The sequence below is a fragment of the Pan troglodytes genome, chromosome 1 (genome assembly GCF_028858775.2).
Source record: "Pan troglodytes isolate AG18354 chromosome 1, NHGRI_mPanTro3-v2.0_pri, whole genome shotgun sequence".
NCBI classification, from domain to species: domain Eukaryota; kingdom Metazoa; phylum Chordata; class Mammalia; order Primates; family Hominidae; genus Pan; species Pan troglodytes.
Window position 1 is genome coordinate 841,009 of NC_072398.2, and position 16,794 is coordinate 857,802.

Sequence of the window (16,794 nt, forward strand, 5' to 3'; positions counted from 1 at the left end):
TAAAAGCCTCTTCCTTCTCTATTTTTCCATTTGCACCATCACACCAGGGGAAATTATGGAGATGAGAAATACTACCCCAGACTTTATTCTCCTAGGACTCTTTAACCACACCAGAGCCCACCAAGTCCTCTTCATGATGCTTCTGGCCACCGTTTTGACCTCCCTGTTTAGCAATGCCCTCATGATTCTCCTGATTCACCGGGACCGCCGGCTCCACACGCCCATGTACTTCCTCCTGAGCCAACTCTCCCTCATGGACGTGATGCTGGTTTCCACCACTGTGCCCAAAATGGCGGCTGACTACTTGACCGGAAATAAGGCCATCTCCCGCGCTGGCTGTGGTGTGCAGATCTTCTTCCTCCCCACACTGGGTGGTGGAGAGTGCTTCCTCTTAGCAGCCATGGCCTATGACCGCTATGCGGCTGTCTGCCACCCACTCCGATATCCCACTCTCATGAGCTGGCAGCTGTGCCTGAGGATGACCATGTCGTGTTGGCTCCTGGGTGCAGCTGACGGCCTCCTGCAGGCTGTTGCTACCCTGAGCTTCCCATATTGCGGTGCACATGAGATCGATCACTTCTTCTGTGAGGCCCCCGTGCTGGTGCGTTTGGCTTGTGCTGACACTTCAGTCTTCGAAAACGCCATGTACATCTGCTGTGTGTTAATGCTCCTGGTCCCCTTTTCCCTCATCCTGTCCTCCTATGGTCTCATCCTCGCTGCTGTTCTGCACATGCGCTCTACAGAAGCCCGCAAGAACGCCTTTGCCACCTGCTCTTCACATGTGGCTGTGGTGGGACTCTTTTATGGAGCTGCCATTTTTACCTATATGAGACCCAAATCCCACAGGTCCACTAACCATGATAAGGTTGTGTCAGCCTTCTATACTATGTTCACCCCTTTACTAAACCCCCTCATCTACAGTGTGAGGAACAGTGAGGTCAAGGAAGCCCTGAAACAGTGGCTGGGGATGTGTGTAAACCTAAAACACCAGCAAAATGAGGCCCACAGGTCAAGATGATCTAGTGTCAGATGACTCTAATTTCCTGAATTTATTTACATTTTAACACAATGTAATTCTCTCCCTTTAGTAATTCATGAAGAGAAAATTAAGTTTGTGTATTGATATAATAAGATATTTTTAAGAATGAAGTGAGCCAATTGTATTGACAGATACCATTTTTGAGCATTTATGTACTTTTCTTCAAGTGAAGTAATACCTATAGATTACTTTGTATCCTACAACAACCCCATGATATAAGTTTTCTTTTTTTCTTTTGCAAACTCCAAATCTTTAAAAGGTGTCCCAAATTTTTCATCAGAAATATCTCTACTTACCTATGCCTTGGGAGAAGTAAGGTAACCCAATAATGTATAAGGTTGTTGAGTGTTACTCAGACAATTTCCTACTATCTGAAAAAAGAAATTAACACATGTAAAGTTAAATATGGTTCCTAATTTCACATAGCACAGAAATATTAAAAAGTGACTCCAAAGCTTGTACCCTAACCTGGAAAAGTTTATTTCTGTTCAATAATGTATTTTGAGTGTTATTTCCCATGTGTATGCTCTACGATTAAAAACTAAATATGAGGACTCCACCAAAGATAAATAACATTATTTTTAAGTTATATTTTAAAATATAGATGCATGACAAAAGGGGAAGTACACAACTCAAATGTAACTGCTATATTGTCACAATCTTTTTTTTTTTATTTTTTCCAGTCTCTTTTTATTTGGTGTTTTAAGGCAAACTTTTTTTAATTTATGTAATTTTTTATTTAAGTAATATTTATCTTTTCCAAGAGTGTCATTGTAATTGCATTGGAAAATTGTTTTAAACTACAAATAAGTTCTCTTTTCTACACGTGCTTTAAGGTTACCTTGACTTATTGACATACCTCCATCGATATGAACTCTGAATTGCATAATCATGCTGAATCTTAACAGTAACTAACAATGAGTTATCAAAGCTGAGTAAGACTCAACAACCTTATACATTATTGGGTTACCTTACTTCTCCCAAGGCATAGGTAAGTAGAGATATTTCTGATGAAAAATTTGGGACACCTTTTAAAGGTTTGGAGTTTGCAGAAGAAAAAAAGAAGACTATACTATTAATAAAGACACAAAATAGATAGTGATGGAGGAAAGCAGTGGTTATCAAAGCCAAATTGTAATCAGAGACTGGATATCAAATTGTCTTAGAGAGTTTGATGATAAAGGCTATATTTCCCATATGTAAAACACACTTAAGAAATAATATAAGTTTTTAACATGAAGCAGGAAATAACTAAGAGCTTCCAGGGACAATGTATCTTCAATATAAGTGTCTGAAAGTTAACCTGCCATTTCAGACCAATCTGAATTTCAAAAGGTACCTGTTCTAGAACAAGTGAAAGGAGTTTCCTGCTTCATCTAGATCTTCAGGTTCCAAAGCAATAATATAGTTAAGATAGTACCTTAACCACTGCATGCAGATCCTGAGCCCATGTCTTAAGAGAAGGTTATTCAGTAAACTCTTGTCTCCTTGGAAGACTTGAGGATGACAGGAGAGAGTGTCATCTGTTTAAGACTAAGAGTTTCCTACTCTTGTTAATTAATCTCCTTACCCAGTGTTAGAGTGAGAAAGGAACAGAACTGCACAAATTCTGTCATTATACCATCTAAAATATCTTCTCTTATAATGGGTGAAAATTACACAAGTACATGTAGTCGTGGAAATTTCATTACTCATACCAGGTTCATTCACCATCAGAGAAATTATTTTAGAACACGTTGAGTTACAAATGGTAAACTAAGCCTTTAAAATTTTGTAAGGATAAAATATTCTAACCAGAAAATTAAGCCTAATGTTCAGGAGAAAACTAAAACAACAACAACAACAAAACCACGGAATGAACATTATCTCCAAGCAAATGTAAGACATTAATAAAAACACACAAAATATGTATAAAAATAGACATATGTTTCAAAGAAGTGGTATTTCAGACTAGTTATCTGATCACAATGAAAATAAATATGAAATAAAAATTTTAAATACTTTTAGAAATTATATGTTCATTTCTTATTGCTTTTGTAATTTGCAGATGTTTCTACTCTTATTTTCTTAATAAAGGTTTGCATAGAAAATCTTCAAAATCTTCAAAATGACAGGTTAACTTTCAGACACTTATATTGAAGATACATTGTCTCTGGAAGCTTTTAGTTATTTCCCATTGTGTGTTTGAAAATGAGCAGATATGGTTCTTATGAATCTCTAAAGTTAAAGAAGTAGTACCTGATAGAGACAGAGTATACAAGAGCATGAATGGTAGAAACAAAATTTTGAATGAGAAGTTACTTCGAACATATGAAGCTCTAGCACCCAGTAACACGGAATCAAGATGAGGCTTTGAACTAATCTTGGATATTACCTGCTATCTTCAATCATTCTGGCTCTTTCCTTTACACTGCCTATATATTCTCTTTAATGTGTAATTTTTAAATCATTAAGAAACATAATGTTGCGGCTCCGACTAGAATTTATTCATCTTCTGCTGTGCAGAAGCTCTTTAGTTTAATTAGATCGCATTTGTCAATTTTGGCTTTTGTTGCCATTGCTTTGGTGTTTTAGTCATGAAGTCTTTGCCCATGCCTATGTCCTGAATGGTACTGCCTAGGTTTTCTTCTAGGGTTTTTATGGTTTTATGTTTTATGTTTAAGTCTTCATCTTGAGTGAATTTTTGTATAAAGTTGAAGGAAGGGGTCCAGTTTCAGTTTTCTCCATATGGCTAGCCAGTTTTCCCAACATCATTTATTAAATAGGGAATCCTTTCCCCATTACTTGTTTTTGTCAGGTTTGTCAAAGAACAGATGGTTGTATGGCATTAATTCTGAGGCCTCTGTTCTGTTTATTGGTCTATATATCTGTTTTGGTACCAGTACCATGCTGTTTTGGTTACTGTAGCCTTGTACTAAAGTTTAAAGTCGGGTAGCGTGATGCCACCAGCTTTGTTCTTTTTGCTTAGGATTGTCTTGGCTAAATGGGCTCTTTATTGATTCCATATGAAATTTAAAGTATTTTTTTCTAATTCTGTGAAGAAAGTCTATGGTAGCTTGATGGGGATAGCATTGAATGTATTAATTACTTTGGGCAGTATGGTGATTTTCATGGTATTGATTCTTCCTATCCATGAGCATGGAATATTTTTTCATTTGTTTGTGTCCTCTCTTATTTCCTTGAGCAGTGGTTTGTAGTTCTCCTTGAAGAGGTCCTTCATATCCCTTATAAGTTGTATTCCTAGGTGTTTTATTCCCTTTGTAGCAATTCTGAATGGGAATTCACTCATGATTTGGCTGTCTGTCTATTATTGGTGTATGGGAAAGCTTGTGATTTTTACACATTGATTTTGTATCCTGAGACTTTGCTGAAGTTGCTTATCAGCTTAAGGAGATTTTGAGCTGAGATGATGGGGTGTTCTAAATATGCAATCATGTAATCTGCAAACACAGACAGTTTGACTTCCTCTCTTCATTTGGATTCATCAGAGTAAACAGGCAACTTAGAGAATGGGAGAAAATTTTTGCAATCTATCCATCTGACAAATGGCTAATATCAAGAATCTACAAGGAACTTAAACATATTTATAAGAAAAAAATAAACAACCCCATCAAAAAGTGGGCAAAGTATATGAACAGACATTTCTCAAACTAAGACATTTATGTGGCCAAGAAATATATGAAAAAAAGCTCATCATCACTGGTCCTTATAGAAATGCAAATCGAAACCACAGTGAGATACCATGTCACACCAGTTAGAGTGGCAATTATTAAAAAGTCACCAACATGGCACATGTATACATATGTAACAAACCTGCACGTTGTGCACATGTACCCTAAAACTTAAAGTATAATAAAATAAAGTAAAAAAAGTCAGGAAACAACAGATGCTGGCACAGATGTGGAGAAATAGCAATGCTTTTACCATGTTGTTTTGGGAGTGTAAATTAGTTCAACCATTGTGGAAGACAGTGTGGTGATTCCTCAAGGATCTAGAACTAGAAATACCATTTGACCCAGAAATCCCATTTCTGGGTATATACACAAAGGATTTTAAATCATTCCACTAAAAAGACACATGCGCACATATGTTTATTGCAGTTGTTCCCAATAGCAAATATGTGAATCCAACCCAAAAGCCCGTCAATGATAGACTGGCTAAAGTAGATGTGGCACATATACACCACAAATACTGTACTCCCATTGGAAAGGATGAGTTTATGTCCTTTGCAGGGACATGGATGAAGCTGGAGACCATCATTCCCAGGAAACTAACACAGCAACAGAAAACCAAACACTGCATGTTCTCATTCATAAGTGGAATTAAATAGGGAATCCTTTCCCCATTGCTTGTTTTTGTCAGGGTTGTCAAAGAACAGATGGTTGTATGGCATTAATTCTGAGGCCTCTGTTCTGTTTATGAGGCCTCTGTTCATGAACAATGAGAATACATGGACACAGGGAGGGAAACATCACACATTGGGACCTATTGGGGGGTGGGGGGCTACAGGAGGTACAGCATTAGGAGAGATACCTAATGTAGATGATGAGTTGATGGGTCCAACAAACCACCATGGCACGTGTGTACCTATGTAACAAACCTGCATGTTCTGCACATGTACCCCAGAACTTAAAGTATAATTTTAATAAATTAAAATAAATACCTAATACAATAAAAAAGAATTCATTCATCTTCAATGTGCAATTGATTTACATTAATACAGATTTATTTAATACAGTTAATGCAAATCTTAATTGTACAACTGATAATTTTTTTACATATGTAAAAAATCATATGTATCTGTGTAACTACAACAAAGATCATCTAGTACCCTTTATGTATTCCTTTTGTCTCTTCCAAGTCGATACCTTCACAAAGGAAATCATTATTCTAACATACTGGTGGGGAAGGAGAGCTGACTCCTCTTGCTGATTTGTTAAGAATTTTTTATGCATGTTGGATATCAATATTTTGCCCAATATCTTCCAATGTGTGGCTTGCATCTTTATTCATAATGGAGCTGTTTCATGAGCAGAAAGTTTTAGTTGCATGAGGATAAATCATCCATCTTTTATTTCACGGTTTTTCTTTTGGTGTTCTTTAAGAAATCTTGGTCTAATCCAAGACATAAAGATAGTCTACTATGCTAACGTTGTAATTCTTTTCCAATTAGTTGGTGCATATATGTTGTTGGATCATTACATACTGACCCAGCATCATTTATTGAAAAGGCCTCAGTGGCAGATTAGGTATTATTATTAATTATGTATCGATGTGGGGGAATTAATAGACTAGCCACTTTTTTTATTATACTTTAAGTTTTAGGGTACATGTGCACAACATGCAGGTTTGTTACATATGTATACATGTGCCATGTTGGTGTGCTGCACCCATTAACTGGTCTGCCATTTTTACCCTTTGTCTATATTTCTATTACTGAATAGATACCACAGTATATTAATTTCTGTAGCCTTATAAAATGTTTTGATATTAGGTAGAATAATTATCCTATCTTGTTTTTTTTTCTTTCTTTTTGTTTTCAAGTTTTCCTGTTTTTGATTCTTTGCATTCCTGTAGAAATTTTAGACTCTGCTTTTAATTTCACAAACAAAACTTCTGTAATTTTAAAATTGAGATTCAGTAAGTATTCAGCTCAATTTAGGGAAAAATTATAACTTAAAGATTACTTTTTTGCTTTATTATTACAATTTTTGCATTGAATTTTTTTGTTGCCGTTATTTGTATTTGAGTTATGGGACATTAAAAAAAGTACAGAAAATTCCTGTGTATCCTTCACCCAGCTTGTCCCAACGATACTATCTTATATAACCATAGTACATTATCAAACCCAGGAAATTCACTTTGGTAGAATACTATTAACTCATTCAAATTTCACCAGTTGTTACATGTATTTTGTGTGTGTGGTGGTGGTTTGTAGAATTCTATGAAATTTTTCACACGTGTAGATTTATGTAACCATCACCCCAATCAGGATACAGAACTGTTTTATTACCGCAAAGAAACTTCCTCTTGTTATTTCTCACTAGTCAGTCACATCCTCTCCCCAAACCTCCTAACCCCTGGAGACCAAAGATCTGTTCTACATCACTATAATTTCATTGCACAGATACAGATATAGATATAAAACATACAATATGTGAACTTTTGAGATTGGCTTTCCTTTTTTTACAAAGTACAATGCCCTTGAGCTCTATCCAGGTCATTGTATGTGTCAATAATTTATTCTTTTTAATTCCTGAATAGCATTCTAGTGTCTAATTGTACCAAAGTTTGTTTATGCATTTGTATTGAAGGACATTTGTGTTGTTTATAGGTTTTGCTATTACAAATGAAGCTGCTATGGACATTCATGTCAGGTTTTTGAATGACTGTAAGTTTTTATTTCTCTAGGATAACTATGCAGGAACATGGGGTTGTAAAATGAATCATTGCCATCCTTGTGTTGTATAATAAATGTATATTTAATTTTTGTATTTTTAGTAGAGACGGGGTTTCATCATGTTGCCCAGGATGGTTTCTGTCTCCTGACCTTATGATCCACCCACCTTGGCCTCCCAAAATGCTGGGATTACAGGAGTGAGGCACCGTGCCCAGCCAGTTGTACCATTTTTTATTCCCACCAGCAATTTTTGAAATACTCAGTTGCATTGCATCTTCTTTAGCACTTGGTATTGTCAATATTTTTATTCTAATAGGCATGTAGTTTATTTTATCACAGATTTAATTTTCATTATAAAAATATTTTGGAAACCATTTTAGTGTTTTTGTTTGTTTTGCTTATTTAGCTGTTAATCCTATTTGCTGAAATGTCTCTTAATGTTTTTATCATTTATTTTCACTGTTGACTTTTAGTGTTTTTTAAACATTCTAGAGAATAGCCCTTTGTCACATTTATGATTTGCGTATATTGACATACATATATTTCATTCATGAGTTGTCTGTTTAACCCTTTGACTCCTAGTCTGACTGGATTTAGTTTTTATTTACTGTTAAATGTATAGACTTATCTGTATATTTTCTAAATAAGTCTTTTGACGGAGATGTGATTTGTAAATATTTTCTCCTAATCTCCCTTTAACAGTACAAAAGCTTTTAATTTTCATGAAGTCCTACTTCGTTTTTCTTAATGGGTCATGTCATTGCTGTCATGCCCAAGAATTATTTGCCTAACCCCAAGTCATAAAGATTTTTCTTCTATATCTTCTAAAATTTTTATTCTTATTTATAACTTCAACTTTTATTTTAGATTCAGGGGGTACAGGTGCAGTTTTGTTAAATGTTATATTACATGTTACTGAACTTTGGGGTACAAATTCTGTCATCCAGATAGTGAGCATAGCACCCAATAGGTAATTTTGCACCCCATGTTTCCCCCTCCTTAACCTCTTTAGTAGTCTTCAGTGTTTTTTGTTCCCATGCTTGTGTCCTTCTGTACTCAATGTTTAGCTTGCACTTATAAGTGAGAACATTCACTATTTACTTTGCTGTTCCTGCTCTCAGCTTGAATGTTATTGGTGTATAGAAATGCTATTGACTTTTGTCTGTTTATTTTGTATTCTGAAACTTTGCTGAAGTTATCAGTTCTAGGAGCCTTTTGGCTGTGTCTTTGGGGTTTTCTAGGTATAGAACCATATCATCAAAGAAGAAAGATAATTTGACTTCTTTTTTTAAAACATTTTACCTCCCCCCACTAGTGTGAGTGATGACGGAGAGGTCATATTACTCTCCATCATCACTAGCATTTGGCATTTGAATATTTTTAATTTTAATCCTTCTAGTTGTGGTATCTTTATGTCATTTTAAAATATTCCATTACCTGGAGAATAATGAAGTTCAGCACCTTCTTAGATGCTTACCTGTCATTGATATATGTTATTTTAAGAAGAGTATCTTTATATATTTTGCCAAAATATTTTTGTTTTTATTTATTTCATTCAGTTTAAAATTTTTTATTTATTCTGGGCAAAAATATTTTGTCAAACATCTGTACTATAAATATTTTTTCCTCCTTTTTGGCTAGCCTGTTTATTATTTTAATGGTATGTTTTGCACAGCAGAGATTTTAATTTTTGTAAAGTCCAATGTATAATTTTTTTTCATAGAATTAGTGGGCTTTTCTTATGTATTTTCTCTACAAAAAAAGTACACTTCAAGAATTAAAGGGTAGCATCTTATTTTTTAGTGCTTTATAGATTTATTATTTATATTAGTCCATAGATCACTTGAGAGAGATTAGTGGTTTTTCAAGTGTATCATATTTTAGTCAAAACATGTTATCTACATATTAATTTTTCTATAGCATATCTAAGCAAATTTTTATGGAATCAAACATAAACATCTTGCATAGATTTTCATATATTTATTTTTATGCATTTTGTTATTTGGTTTAATCAAAATGTTTATTTAAAAATTTTTTGTTAGCCGGGCGTGGTGGCTCATGCCTGTAATCCCAGCACTTTGGGAGGCTGAGGTGGGTGGATCACCTGAGGTCAGGAGTTCAAGACCAGCCTGGCCAACATGGTGAAACCCCATCTCTACTAAAAATACAAAAAAAAAAATTAGCCAGGTCTGGTGGCGTGCACCCCAGCTACCCGAGTGTAATCTCAGCTATCTGGGAGGCTGAGGCAGGAGAATCACTTGAGCCAGGGAGGCAGAGGTTGCAGTGAGCCGAGATCATGCCACTGCACTCCAGCCTGGGCCACAGAGTGAGACTCCATCTCAAAAAAAAAAAATTTGTTTATTTTGTTTAATCAAAATGTTTATTTTAAATTTTTTAAATATAATTGTAGAAATAAATACAATGTATTTTGTTTTGAACGTACTCTGTCTTCTGCTACTTTTCCAGATTTGTTTACGTTTTACATTATATTTGAGGTTTTTATTTTTTCAATTAGGCTAAAAGCTTCTAGATAAAAAGAAGGGTAAAAGAAAAAATTACAATGAAAAGCCTTAAAAAACAAATAAAAAATAATGATAAGCATGTAATTTATCAAATTATTTAGTAACAAAAAATCTCAGTCCATATGGTTTCAGTAGTATACTCAATCAATTATATGAGGGAAAAATAATACTACTAATATTACACAATCATTTAATAACATATAATAGGAAGGAACCTATCCCAACTCATGTTGTCAACAAAATATTGATATCATGATGTGAGAAATTACACTAAATAATACATATCAGTGTCCATTATTAATATACATGCATCATTACCTCCTGGTTGGTACAAAGGGTACCTCTAGAAGTGTGAGTGGAGACCATCTGGGGAGCAGTAGTGAGGTGCCTCTCTGCCACAAGGTGTCAAGTGAGACCGTGTGGAAAACCTGGACTTGCATTGCTGCCAGGCTGTAACCATGTGACAGCTCTCTTCTTCCACCAGTAAGGTGTCAGAGAAGACTGAGTAAAATAGAAGGTTTAAATAAGATCCAAAGTTAAAAGCACAATAATAGAAATGCCCAGAATACAATTGAAAATAGCTTCTTATACAAATAAATGAGAAAATGACAACCTGAAAATCATGACTAACAAGAGGTTGATGGTGAAAATATAGGTGTTCAATTTCTCTGACAAGGATTTTAGTAGAGATATCATAAAAATGACAAAGCAAGTAAGTTTAAATACAGCTGAAATAAATAAGAAGACTCAACAAAGAAATAAAGCATCACAATAAAGAAATAAAACATTGAAAAAGAATGAAATGGATATTGTAGAACTGCAAGATACGTCACCCAAAATTTTTCAAAAATTACTGTCTGGGCTAAACGGAATTTGTCACCTCCTGCCTTGCAAGAGGTCCTGAAGGGAGTGCTAAATATGGAAGAATATGGAAAAGAAAGATGATTACTGTCCACCAAAACAAACACAGAAACCACACACACATAAGTAGAGACCATTGACACTATAAAGCAACCACACAAACAAGTCTGCATAATAAGCTGCTAACAATACAATGACAGGATCAAATACACACATCTCAATATTAAGGTGGAATTCAAATGGGCTAAATGCCCCGAATTAAAAGGAACAGAGTGGCAAGTTGGATAAAGAAGCAAAAGCCAACTGTATGCTATCTTCAAGAGATCCATCTCACATGCCAGGATATCCGTAGGCTCAGCATAAAGGGATGGAAGAAAAATCTACCATGCAAATGGAAAACAAAACAAAACAAAAAAGCAGAGGTTACAATCTTAAAGTCAGACAAAACAGACCAACAAAGCCAACAAAGATCAAAGAAGACAAAGAAGGAGGAGACATAATGGTAAAGGTTTCAGGTCATCAAGAAGACCTAACCATGTTAAATGTATATGCACCCAACACAGAACCATCCAGATTCATAAAGCAAGTTCTTAGAGACCTACAAAGAGACTTCGATAACCACATAACAGGGGAAGACTTCAACAACCCATTGACAGTGTTAGACAGATCATCCAGGCAGAAAACTAACAAATATATTTGGGACCTGAACTTGATACTTGACCAAATGGACCTAATAGACATCTACAGATGTCTCCCCCTCCAAACAACAGAATATACATTCTTCTCATATGCACCTGGCACATACTCTAGAATCAACCACACAATCAGCCATAAAACAATCCTCACTCAATTAAATAAAAAACACATAAATTATACCAACTACAGAGCAATGAAAATAGAAACGAATACTAAGAAGATGGCTCAAAATACACATTTACATGAAAACTCAACAACCTGCTTCTGACGACTTTTGGGTTATAATGAAATTAAGACAGAAATCAAGACATTCTTTGAAACGAATGAGTACAAAATTATAACATACCAGAATCCCTGTAACACAACTAAAGCGCTGTTAAAAAGAAAGTTTATAGTGTGAAATGTCCGTATAAAAAATTAGAAAGATCTCGAATTAACAACCTAACATTACACCTACAGGAACTAGAGAAACAAGAGCAAACCAAAACCAAAGCTAGCAGAAGACAAGAAATAACCAAAATCAGAGTTGAACCAAATGAAGTTGAGATGCCGAAAATTATACAAAAGACCAATGAATCCAGAAATTGGTTTGTTGAAAGAGTAAATAAGATGGATAGAATGCTAGCTAGACTAAAAGAGAAAATAAAGAGAAAATACAAATAAACAAAATCAGAAATAACAAGGGGTACATTACAAACCAACCCCAAAGATATTTTAAAAAAACAGAGATAATTATGAATACCTATATGCACACAAATTAGAAAACCTACAAGAAATTTATACATTCCTGGAAACATGCAACCTCCCAAGATTGAACCAGGAAGAAATGGAAATCCTGAACAGACCAATATTTAGTTCCAAATTGAATCAATACTAAAAAGCCTACCAACTAGAAAAAGCCCAGGAGCAGAAAGATTCACAGCCAAATTCTATCAGATGTAAAAGAAGAGCTAGTTGCAATCCTACTGAAACTATTGCAAAATAATTGAGGAGAGGAACTTCTCTCTAACTCACTCTATGAGACCCAAATAATTCTAATACCAAAACTTCACAGACACACACAAAAGAGAAAAATTCAGGCCAATATTTGGATAAATATAAATGCAAAAATCCTCAACAGAATACTAGCAAACCAAATCTAGCAGAACATCAAAAAGCTAATCCACCACAATCAAGTAGGGTTATTCCTGGGATGCAAGATTTGTTCAGTATACACAAATCAATAAATGTGATTCATCACATAAACAGAAAATCAATAAATTTGATTCAACACATAAAGGCCACATAGTCATCTCAAAAGATGCAAAAAAGGCCTTGGATATTCAGCACAACATACCTTCATGTTAAAATTCCTCAGCAAACTGGGCATTAAAGAAACATATTCAAAAATAATAAAAGCCATATACAACAACTCCATAGCCAACATCATACTGGATAGTCAAAACCTGGAAGCATTCTCTTTGAAAACTTAAACAAGACAAGCATACCCTTTCTCATCACATTTATTCAACATAATTCTGAAAGTCCTAACCAGAGCAATTAGGCAAGAGAAAAAAATGAAAAACATTTAAACAGGAAGAGAGGAAGTCAACATATCTCTCTTCATAGATGATAACATTCTATATCTGGAAAACCCCATAGCATTTGTCCAAAATATCCCTGATCTGATAAACTTCAGCAAAGTTTCAGCATACAAAATCAATGTACAAAAAACAGTGGCATTTCCATACACCAATAGCAGCTAAGGTAAGAGTCAAACCAGGAACTCAATACTATTCACAAGGACCATGACAAGAATACAGCTAACCAGGGTACTGAAAGATCTCTACAATGAGAGATATAAAACACTGATCAAAGAAATTGGAGATGACACACACAAATGGAAAAACTTCTCATGTTCATGGATAGGAAAAAATCAATATTGTTAAAATGGTCCTACTGCCCAAAGCAATTTACAGATTCAATACTATTCCTAGGTCAAACTACCAATGACATTCCTCACAGAATTAGAGAAAACAATTTTAAAATTCATATGGAATCAAAAAAGAACCCAAATAGCCAAGGCAATCCTAAGCCAAAAGAACAAAGCTGGAGGCATTGCACTACCTGACTTCAAACTATACTACAAGGCTACAATAATCAAAACAGCATGTTACTGGTACAACAACAGACACATAGACCAATGGAACAGAATGGAGAGCCCAGAAATAATGCCGTACACCTACAGCCATGTGATTTTCGCCAAAGTCTACCAAAATAATCAATAGAGAAATGACTTCCTGTTCAAAAAATGGTGCTGGGATAACTGTCTAGTTAAATGCGGAAGATTGTAACTGGAACCCTTCCTCAAATCACATACAAAAGTCAACTTTAGATGGACTAAATACTTAAATGTAAAACATAAAACTACAAATACTCTGAAAACTAATTTAGGAAATGCCATTCTGGACATAGGACCTGGCAAAGATTTTACAACGAAGATGCCAAAATTGATTGCAACAAAAAAACCCATAAATTAACAAGTGGAACCTAATTAAATTAAAGAGCCCTTGCAGCAAAAAAGAAATTATTAAAGGAGAAAACACAAACTACAGAATGGGATAAAATATTTGCAAATATGCATGCAACAAAATTTACTATCCAGAATCTACAAGAAATTTAATCAAATTAACAGAAAACAAATAACTCCAATAAAAAGTGGGCAAAGGACATGAATAGACCCTTTTCAAAAGATGACATTCATGTTGCCAATAAGCATATGGAAAAGTGCTCAACATACTAATCATTAGAGAAATGCGCAACAAAACCACAATGAGATAACATCTCATACCAGTCAGAATGGATATTATTTAAAAATCTAAAAATAACAAATGATGGTGAGGTTGCAGAGAAAAGGGAACACTTATACACCCTTGGTAAGAATGTAAATTAGTTCAACCATTGTGGAAAGCAGCTTTGTGATTTCTCAAAGAACTTAAAACTGAACTACCATTCGACCCACCCATCTCAATATTACTTGTATACCCAAAGGAGTATACATTGTTCTGTAGTAAAATAACCTGCACATGTATGTTCATTCCAGCACTATTCACAGTAGCGAAGACATGGAATCCACCTCATGCCCATCAATAGTAGACTGCATAACAAAAATGTAGTACATATACACCATGAAATATTATGCATCCATAAAAAGACTGAGATTATGTCCTTTGCAGCAACATGGATGAAGTGGAGGCCATTAGTCTAAGCAAAGCAACCAAGGAACTACAAACCAAATACTGCATGTTCTCACTTATAAGTGGGAGCTAAACATTAAGTACACATGGACACAAAGAAGGGAGCAACAGACACCGGGGCCTACTTGAGGGTGGAAGGTGAGAGACAATGAGAAACCACCTATTGGGTACCATGCTTATTACCTGGGTATATCAAACCCCTGTGTCATACCTGTATGACAAATGTACACATGTACCCCAGAAACTAGAATTTTTTTAAAAAATCCTCAATAAACAAGAGGGTTCAGGGAGTTTGTGTGTCAGCAAACACATTTGCATACCCTGAGAGTGGCACACTCCAAGTCCACAGAGATGTTGCCAAATGAAACGTACGTCAGCCTGCCTGATACAGCAAAGTCAAATGCCGACATGCAGATTGCCGCAAAAGAACAGGAGGAATTTATTACAGGGGGCCAAGCAAGGAGAAGTGGGCAGCTAATGCTTAAGATCTGAACTCTCTGATGGATGGCTTACAGGTAAGTTTTTAAAGGCAGGGAGACAGAGGTTACAGGCAAAGTCATAAATCAGTATATGGACATTGTATATGGGCTTAACCTGAAAAAATGGGACATCTCAAAGTGAGGGCCCACACATCTTAGGTAGAGTCAAACATTTTCTGATTTGTGATTGGTTAACGAGGCAAAGTTTTGTCTAAAAAATTGGAATCAGCAGAAAAGAATGTTAGCTCTCATCCATGGGTGTGACTTCCTCCAGGCCTCTCAGGAAGAAATTCAGAAGAAAAAGTGGTGGTCTGAGTTCTGTCCTCAGTTCCTCCTTATCTGAGGTCTATGTGCCAGTAGATCTATTTAATGGGGTTCCAGGTTTCTGAAAAACAACTCATGAACATATGGAAAGATGTTATTTTAGTTTTTATAATGGAACTAAACATTCTGTGATTTTTAACTTCCTTGGCTATTGCATTAGGCAATTATTACCTTCTTACTTATGAAGTTGCTTGTTTATTTCTCAGGACTAGCTAGGTGCCTGGAATTTCCCTGAAGGAACTTAAGCTTTTCCTTTATCTCTGTACTTGGAGGAACTTGCAGGTGACTAAGAGGGGTCCCCGCTTCATCTCATGCCCCATTACCCAACTTCTGGGGAGGTGGGGGCTGGAGATTGAGTCAATTACCAACAGCCACATTAATGTCTATATAACGAAACCACCATAAAACCCATAATGAAAGCGTTCAGGGAGCTTCTGAGTTGGCAAACACATTTACTTGCCCAGAGGATTGCAGACCCCAACTCCACAGACAGGAGCTCGTGGGCTTGGGATTCTTCTGGAACTTCCCAGATGTACCTCTTCATCTGACTCTTATTTGTATCCCTTATAATAAACTATAATAGTGAGTGTAGCATTTTCTTTATTTCCATGCTTCATTCTAGCCAGTTATATAACCTGAAGCAGAGTGGTTGTGAGAACCTCCAACTTTGTATCCAAATCAGGTAGAAGTAACCTGGATACCCCCTACTTGAGACTGACATCTGAAGGGAAGGCAGTCTTGCGGGATTGATTCCTTCAACATCTGGAGTCTGATGCTCCAGACTCCGGTCAGTGTCAGGACTAAATTAAATAGTAAGACACTCAGTTGGTGTGAGAGTTGGAGAAGTAGTATTGGAAAAGACACTGTGAATTTGATTTCAAAAGAAAAAAAGTTTCGCTATTTTTGTTTTGTTTCCAATTATTATAAAACTGGTTGATGTCTTACTTGGCACGGACAGAAATTCTTTACATGTCTGCTTGACATAACAACTTCACAGATTCTGGACCGTAATTTATGGTAAATAGCAAATCAAACACAGAAGCATTCACCCAGAGCACTAAATAGTCTTTGAGCAGAACTATTAAACACCGAAAGAACAGGCTACCCTGCCCTTATCTTATTTTCTTTTAGATAAGTTTTTATAATATTTAGACCAGAATCAACATTACTCTGCCTTAGAGGGATTTTTTTTTTCTTTCAGAACAATCACAATAATGATATCAATGAACATGGATAG

At 35.5% G+C, this 16,794-nt stretch overlaps 1 protein-coding gene across 1 annotated transcript; it reads left to right on the forward strand.

The window, feature by feature from the left end:
• The first annotated feature begins 42 nt into the window (after nucleotides 1–42).
• LOC469766 (olfactory receptor 2T12) lies at nucleotides 43–5,508 on the forward strand. The gene has a single exon (XM_024355605.3). The coding sequence runs from the start codon at nucleotides 56–58 to the stop codon at nucleotides 1,016–1,018; it is 963 nt and encodes a 320-aa protein (XP_024211373.1). The 5' UTR covers nucleotides 43–55; the 3' UTR covers nucleotides 1,019–5,508.
• The last annotated feature ends 11,286 nt before the right edge of the window (nucleotides 5,509–16,794 follow it).

What these genes read in the sequence shown, in the direction of transcription:
- LOC469766 (XM_024355605.3), top strand. Translation starts at nt 56, where the DNA reads ATGGAGATGAGAAATACTACCCCAGACTTTATTCTCCTAGGACTCTTT.